Raw genomic sequence first — 8,534 nt, 5'->3', positions numbered from 1 at the left:
TCCTAACACTACCTCTCCCTGTACCCCTCACACTAAACCTCCTTGTATCCTCAGACTTCCCATTACCCCATCCTGTAACTGCAACTGTAACAATCATTCTCCATGTAATGCTAATCCTCCATGTAGCTCTAACTCTAATCCTTCCTGTAACCCTAAGGGCCTGTGGTGATGGGCTTTTCTTCTCCCCATACAAGTCTATGGGAATGCAAAAGCTTAGAGGAGCTTAGAAGGACTTGTCAGTTACAAGGTGTTGCATGAAGGAAGGAGCAGGTAGAGGGAGAAGGGAGTTGAGGAGCAGATCTAAGGTGTGTGCTCGAGCTCATGGAATTACTGTTTGGTCTGAGTTGCTGCAGGGCTGCTACGTCATCATGTAAAAAGGCAAATATTTAAAGGAGGGTAAAATGTATTTTGATGTAATACATAGCACTTCAGCCACCAGTATCCACCAGCAAGGTGTCAGGGAGCGTGGCTCAGCAGACTCAGGCTAATAGGTAATCATGTGTGCACAGCTAAATAAATATACCTAAATGGAATAAAGAGGCTGCCATTCACACCCTTCCTGATCTACCAGCATCAGCTTTGAGAGCTACTGGTAGATCCCGATCTACCTAATGGGCACCCCTGCTGTAGAGTGAGGCCCCTTTCACACGGGTTGATCAGGAGAGGATCCCTGCACGATCACAGCAGTACGGAGCGGATGTCACCTCTGTGATATCCGTGTCCATACAGTTTTTTCTTCTATCTTGCGATGGAGGAAAAAGACTGCAATTAGCGGACCCCATGTCTGTCTATGGGGAATTGGATGTAAAGGTCCCTTTACATCCGATCCCCCCAGATCCAGCACGATCAAGTCCGGTGAAAAGGAACACTGTTCCGTCTGTTTTTCTGGACCTGGCTGGAGTTGGGGGTAACCGGGTGCAAACGGTCGCCCATTTACACACGGCTGCCCATAGACTTACATTGGGCATCCGATTGGGTGCACTTAAAAAACTGACAAGGGGACCTGATCGGACGGGCCATGTGAAAAGGGGGCTTAGTAAGTATAGAATAACAAATTAAATTTTCCCTTGCATTGAGGCTGCCCCTGCATAGACCTAGGGGACAGGAGAAAGCTATTTAACTTACCTGATATCCGCTCACCCGGATTGGGCGCTCTCCTCTTCTCCCCTTCCTCCCCACCTGTGGGCTTTCCCTCAGTGCCCCCCCATACAATGCAGGACTATGGGGCCTGTGTTGTACTTGATGACATCAGAGGCCCTTAGACCGCCAGAGCTTTTGCCTCTTCCATAGGCATAAGTGAGCAGATAACCCTTGCAATGTGGCGATAGCCCTACTGTTTTGTACAAGTGATCTCGGCGATGTCTGGGGCAGGAGGGGGCGTGGCAGTGCATAGAAGCCAATGGCACAGCAGCCACGCCCGCAGTGCGATCGGATGTGTGGCAAAACATCGCCTGCGTTACGTTCCACTACAAATGCAGAAAATGCTGCTTGCTCTATTTTTTGCGTTTGCAGTGGAACGGAACGCAGGCAATGTTTTGCCACGCGTCCGATCGCACTGCGGGCAGGGGTGTGTGGTTGCGGTGCCATTGACTTCAATGCACTACCACGCCCCCTCCCGCCCCAGAACACAGAGGGAAGATTTGTGAGCGATTGCAGTGCGTTCCACACCGCAATTGGTGTGAACAAGCCATAAAGCTGCTAACGTGCAAATCGCTCTTTTTTGCGGGATGCACGGTTTCGTACCACACGTTCACCGCAAAAGACTGAACATTGCACATTAAAGTGCATTGTTTTTTTATGTGTGGAGCGGTTCCGCGTGTATTCGGCCGTACGAATACGATCGGACAACCACTCCTGTGTGAATGGAGCCTTAGTCGTGATGTGTGACTTGGGAAGGTATAGAATACTGTTTGGTTTTTTTTGACTCTCGCTGTGTGTTTCTGTAATGGTGCCGGACAAAGGTGGAATGTTAAATGTGTATATCAGTTAGTTTTGAAGGACATACAATCCCTGTGTATCTGTTGTGTAATAGGCTTTTACTGGAAATGACAGAGTTTGGAAATGCCTGGGACTCCTCCTGCTCTCTGACTGTTTGCCCTGGGCTCTGTCCACCCCTCAGCCAGTATAAAAACCAGTTGCCCAGCAGGCAGTGTACTGCGTGTGATGATGGGGTGCAGAGCTGTGTGCCTCGCCCTGCTGGGCCTTCTGGCTGGAGCCTACGCACAACCGTAAGTACTCCAGAAAAAAATATAAAAACACTTCAATACTTACAATAAGCTTATAAAGTATTACAAATTTAAGTGCAAATATTCTTTGTAGCTGTAAGAGACGATGAGTGCATTGCAGTGTGTTGTTTGGCAGCCTTCCTTCTTCTGTTTTTAATCCGAAATAGATTAAGATTGTTTTAACTCGTATATTTCACTGTGAACATTACAGACTATACAACCTGAGTTTAATTTTTTTTTGCTGTATTATACTAAACGCTGCTGGAGAGAAATGTTGCTACTTCTGCTGTGATAGAATAAATATCACCTGAGGTAAAAGTGTATATAGAAAGTGTATACATTAGTCACAACCCTTGTCGGACATTTTTTGTGGCCTATCTGGGGTGATTAAACTTACCTTCCCGTCTTGGATACGGTTGCCACCTTTTCTTCAAGTGAAACCCGAACACCCTAGCGTCGTGTGCGGCAATTTTGTTTTTGAGAATGTAGAGGAGAGGGAGTAAGGAGACAGTCTATAGAGAACTACAAATCCCAGAAATAGATTATACAGCAATACAAAATAATATGAAGTTACATACTCTGTGTTGTTCTGGGTTGGCGCCCCGATGTCTCCAGGTGGGCTGGTGGCCTGTGGGGGCTCTCAGGTGGGCTGTTCAACACTCAGGAGGGCTGTGCGACTCTCAGGTGGACTGTGCGATACTCAGGGCTGTCTGGGCTATGGTGTCTCACCAGGGGCAGCACGGTGTCAGGGAGCCGCCGGAAGAGGAGAAGGAGGAGGAGCAATCACAGATGCGGCTGTCCCCGGCAAGCACAATCTCGTTTTTGGAACGTCCATTTGATTTTCTACTAGTCAATGGGGTCAAATCAACGATTGTTTTCAACCACAGGGGAACATTTCCTCTTGCCTCCTGTTCTGGTGACAACTGTAAAAGTTTACATTTCCCTTCACTTCCATGGAGAAACAAAGACAGCAATAAAAGCCTACAGACAATTCCACGTAGCACCTGACCCTGAACACCACTGAGAGGCAGTGAACAGCTGCTGGTAATACCATATCATAGCTGATAAATTAGAAAAAGCCAGCACCTAATCATGAGTCCCAGCTCAACAAAACAAGTGACAAGGAAGAAGTCCCAAAACATGTTGCTTCTCAGTGGTGGAGCATGTTTTTGGCCCTTTCTCTTTGTCCCTTGTGTACTGAGCCCTCAATAAACAATAGGCTCATTATGGGGTGTTGGCTCTTTCTACTATATGAGCAATAAAAACCTGACAGAAGCTTTAACATTTCCCTACTCTTTTCAGAACTCAAAATAATTTTTTTTTCTAAAGATACCTTTAAAATATAGCTTGAGGTGTAGGGTTAGTTTTAGGGGTTAACACCATGTAACACTGGCAATTCTGCTTCTAATGTCACCTCGACAGTGGCAGAATCTCCAACTTGCAACTTACACTTATGGAATTCTCTCTGTTACTTGCCCCAAAAAATGGAGAACCTTGCATGCTATCCAGGGACCAGTGATGGAGGGACACCTTGCTACTTTGGACAGTTTCAGAAGTAACGCCATAGGAAAAGATGAGTTGGAACTTACTGAGATTGTCGCTACTAAGACATGAATCTATGGGTGGGGTTTAAAGGTTAGGCTGAGGTTCAGGAACATGAGTCAGGTTTGTTGGTTTTATGAAATTAACAGAGTTATTCGCAAAAGGGTGAGGAGTTTGGAGAAGGCAGGAGAAGAGAACAATCTAGGCCAAAATAGCTGATTTGGGCACATTCTCCAATTCAGCTCTTTTTCCAGTTCAGCTATATTGTCCTAGAATGTTCACTTCTCCTGCCTTCTCCAAACCCTTCACCCTTTTGTGAATAACCCTGTAAATATTTCATGCTTTGCATGCTATGTCTATGATTTTCATTCATGTTATGCCTTTGATGATTGATAACATTTACAGGGTTATTCACAAAACGGTGAAGAGTTAGGAGAAGGCAGGAGAAGTGAACAATCTAGGACAACATAGCTGAACTGGACAGTGAGATGAATTGGATAATTTTTCCAAATCAGCTAAAGTATGTTGTCCTAGATTTTTCACTTCTCCTGCCTTCCCCAAACTCTTCACCCTTTGGTAAATAAACCTGTTATGGTTATATTTAGGGATGAGCTTTGGGTTTGGGCTGAGCGTGGGTTTAAGGCAAACCCGGATTGCTGGGGGTTTGCTGATGTACTAAAGTAATGCGGGATTTCACTACCATAGCAATCAACGACCAATAATAGCTTTGTACTTAGGACAGATGGCTTAGAAGGGACACTAAGGGGGCACATGGATAGGCTAAGAAAAAGAAGACTTGTTGCACTTCTTATCGGAAATCCCCGCATTCGGGGAAGGGTGCTTGGAATGACTGCGGATGGTGCCGCCAATAGTAAATGTAAAAGAGAATTGTCACCAGCACACCAAATTCCTTACAGCATCATGGATTTATTGAGGACTTGTGTCAAATACACAAGCGCTTTCAGGGCCACGCAGGGTCCCCTCATCAGGCATAGCAATGGCACGGACTTTGCTATACCCGATGAAGGGACCCTGCATTGCCCCGAAAACGCTTGTGTATTTGACATGAGTCCTCAATAAATCCACCATGATGATCCTTTAAGGAATTTGGTGTGCTGAGGACGTTTCTCTTTTGCATGGATGAGCTAGCCCTTTCATTATTAAAGGCTGTGTTCCCAACAGGGCTTAGCTGTGGTAGATAAAGCATAGAAACTTCTGCTGGGACAGTAAAGGGTAGGACTTGTTGTAGACACTTGTCTCCGAAAATAGATGAGAAGTCTGAATGTGAAAGACAAATGCAGTATCCCATAGCAACCGGTTAGTTTTTCTTGAAGGTCAGATGAAAAAGGGTGAGCTGGTAATTCTGATTCCGGCCGTTTTCGAATTTTCGAGTCCTTTGCTCTTTCTTCATAAACCTGGATTTCTCGGTTTGTAGGAGTCCAGGCAAATTATGCTAAAATACAAAAATCATAAATATACCATTTGTAATGCTTTTTATTTTTAACCTTCATTCATTTCTGAGTAACATTTGCATACAGTGTGTATGATACAGGCAAATCATCCTAGAATACACTGAGTGGCCAGTTTATTATGACCACCTGACGTTTGTAGGCAAATTAGCTATAACTAGCTATAATTTTGCGCTGAAGTTGCTAGAGGGCCAGACCATTATAAATAGGGAAGCAGGTTGTTTACCACGACAGTAGAAGTGATTTTTTTTCTGACGATACGGGGAAACAACGCGATTTAACAGCCTTTGAACGTGTGATGATTGTTGGCACGAGCCATGGAGCCAGTATCAGCAAAATAGCAGAATTCGTTAAATGTTCAAGAGCAGCTGTTGTTAAAGTGTTTAAAGACTGGACTGTCAGCCGAAAATCTGGGTCTGAACGTGCGAATTGTGGCCGTCAGCGACTAGTCAGTGTTAGGGCAGAACGGAGAGTGGCAAGACTGGTACAAGACAACAGAAGGGCAACAGTGCAGTGTCAGATTCCTCGCATCACCTTTCAACATCTCGTGGAGTCACGAGGCGGCCCAACGAAGTACTGATGGGGTGGTCATAGTAATCTGGCCACTCAGTGTATATCATTATAAAACTATTATTTTATAGGGCTGATTTTAGGCAAAATTGTGAATATTTGGAGTTATGTTATGTTTAAAATTGTGTTATGGAGCGAGAGCAGGTGTAGTGTACATTAACTCCTTGTTCCATGTGTTTAACTATTCCTTTTCTGGCATTATGCTGTCCTAAGGTGTATTTGTAGTTCATTAGCATGGAGCTTAACGGGGTTCCCATTCCTCACAGAGTGGAACACCAAATCGTCACTATCTTTGGGACACCCTGGGTAACGACCCAGTCTAGCCTGACAAGGAGCTGGGCCCTCCAATCAGCCTGCTACCACTGCCAACATTGGTTCTTTCCCCAGTCCATGCCCAAGAGTAGTCCTCCATTAGTATAAATAGAGTTTACAACAGGCCCCTTTATAAAGAAATTCAGCCATACTAGATAATGGTAACATAATGCTTCAACAGTTACAACAGTTCTAGTTATCAGGTGAACAACTCAGAGAGAGAAATGCATCCTGCAATGGGTATAGAAAAGTCACCATGAGTGGGAGAATGTCCTTATGCTTCCCCCCTAAGGGGAAGCCCACAAGGCAATGGCTACTTCCTACATGAACCCTCCTGGACAGGCCCAAGATGAGAAAATCAAGTAGTGTCTCACACACTGGTAACTGCGAACCCCCTCCCTACCTGATACCCTTTCCAAGGGCACTCCTGACTGATAGGGGCAAGGTTGCCCTGGGAACCCAGGTTGGGCTCCTGATACCAGTGCCATAGCATAGGGCAATGGGGACAACTAGTAGTGATGGAACTAAAGTAGGACACTGTGTTAAAATTACATCAGAGGCAATTGTGTGGCCAGTTTGTGGCAATTTTGGGGTTATACCAAAGTAAAGCAAATCTGCCTTTGTTTTGCATATTTAGACAAAACAGCAGACAGAACATATTGAGACATCTTTTCTGTGTTCAATATTAAAAGTAATCACATTGTGATCACTATTACCCAATGACTCCCCAATTACAATATCCTCGATTAACTCTGCATTATTAGTGACAATTAGATCTAAGATGGCATTTTTTCTGGTAGGAGTCTCCACCATCTGGTCCATGAAATTGTCGCGCAACATGTTTAGAAATCGCCCCGCCTTTGCCGAACCCGAAGTTCCATTGACATTAAATTGCAACAGTACAGTACAGTAAATGTGTTGCTTTTTTAAAAAGATACACAAAATGCGGCACATTTACAGACACGAATGCAACATTGATAAATGCCACCCCCCGCCCAGTGAATTTTGCTGCTATACACAATATAAATCTTGATGTACACCAGTCAGTGACTCCAAAAATATTGATGCCAGTGAGGGTCAGGTAACTGGCATTTTCAGAAGAAGGTCTAGTAGAAAACATACTATAAATCTAAAAGAGTTGTCATGTGTTCACTGAATTTTATAAAGTGCAGTTTTATTCATGTAGTTATTTGAAGGCACGCTCCATTTGTCATAGTCAGTGAGCACTCACTGTTACAGACTCAATGCAAAGCACAACCATGTGTATTAGGTTTCCTTCAGAGCTGATAGTGGTGAGGATGCTGAGCTGAATGGAGTGGAGCAGAATCAAATTAAGAGGCAGAAACACAGTTGTACAGGCAAGAAGTCAAAGCATGAAGCAAACAGAAACATAGTCAGCCAGGCTGGGCGTCCTGGCAGGCAACAGACAGAAACATATTCAGGCAGGCTAGGGGTCATGACAAGCAACAGACAGACACATAGTCAGACAGGCTAGGGGTCATGGCAGGCAACAGACAGAAACATAGTTAGCCAGGCTAGGGGTCATGGCAGGCAACAGACAGAAACATAGTCAGCCAGGCTAGGGGTCATGGCAGGCAACAGACAGACACATAGTCAGCCAGGCTAGGGGTCATGGCAGGCAACAGACAGAAACATAGTCGCATAGGCTAGACTAGGGGTAGCCAACCTCGATACTCTAGCTGTGGTGAAACTACAAATCCCATGAGACATTGGAATACTCTGACAACCACAAGCATGACTCCTAGAGGCATGATGGAATTTAAAGTTTCACCACAGCTAGAAAGCCAAAGTTGCCTATCACTAGGCTTGGGGTTGAGACAGGCAGCATTGACCAACAGGCCAGGGGTTGAGACAGATAGAAGCATCGACAGACAGATCACGGGTCAAGGCAGATGGCAAACTGAAGAATAATCCAAAGTACAGGCCGGAATCAATTAAGCAAATATAAACCCAGTCATTAGGCTGACACAGATAAACTGTTCCTGTTGCTCGGGCACTGCATGAAGTTACAAAATTCCCTGTATAGATGTGAACCAAGGCTTCGAAGTTGCTGGGTCACCGGTTTTCCTTCCTTGGACCACTTTTGGTCGGTCCTGACCACTGCAGACCGGGAACATCCCTCAAGAGCTGCAGTTTTGGAGTTGCCCCGACCCAGTCATCTAGACATCATAATTTGGCCCTTGTCAAAGTTGCTCATATCCTTACACTTGCCCATTTTGTTCTACTTCAGGGACAAAATGTTCACACATCTGCTTCAGGGACAAAATGTTCACACATCTGCTTCAGGGACAAAATGTTCACACATCCAACACATCAGCTTTAGGGACAAAATGTTAACTTGCTGCCTAATATATCCCACCCACTTCCAGGTGCCATTGTAATATATCACCCCCCC

At 45.0% G+C, this 8,534-nt stretch overlaps 1 protein-coding gene across 1 annotated transcript in view; it reads left to right on the top strand.

Moving 5' to 3' along the window:
* The first annotated feature begins 2,148 nt into the window (after positions 1–2,148).
* Positions 2,149–8,534, top strand: part of C3 (complement C3) — an 82,542-nt gene continuing 76,156 nt past the window's right edge. Inside the window, exon 1 of the mRNA XM_018565704.1 lies at positions 2,149–2,228. Coding sequence (XP_018421206.1) covers positions 2,164–2,228 — 65 coding nt within the window. The 5' untranslated portion in view covers positions 2,149–2,163. The remainder of the gene's footprint in view (positions 2,229–8,534) is intronic.

This window comes from Nanorana parkeri, unplaced genomic scaffold, assembly GCF_000935625.1.
Source record: "Nanorana parkeri isolate BGI_ZX_2015 unplaced genomic scaffold, ASM93562v1 scaffold874, whole genome shotgun sequence".
In the NCBI taxonomy this organism is placed as follows: Eukaryota; Metazoa; Chordata; class Amphibia; order Anura; family Dicroglossidae; genus Nanorana; species Nanorana parkeri.
The sequence above is the reverse complement of the archived record's forward strand: the minus strand, read 5'-3'. Positions and strand labels throughout refer to the sequence as shown.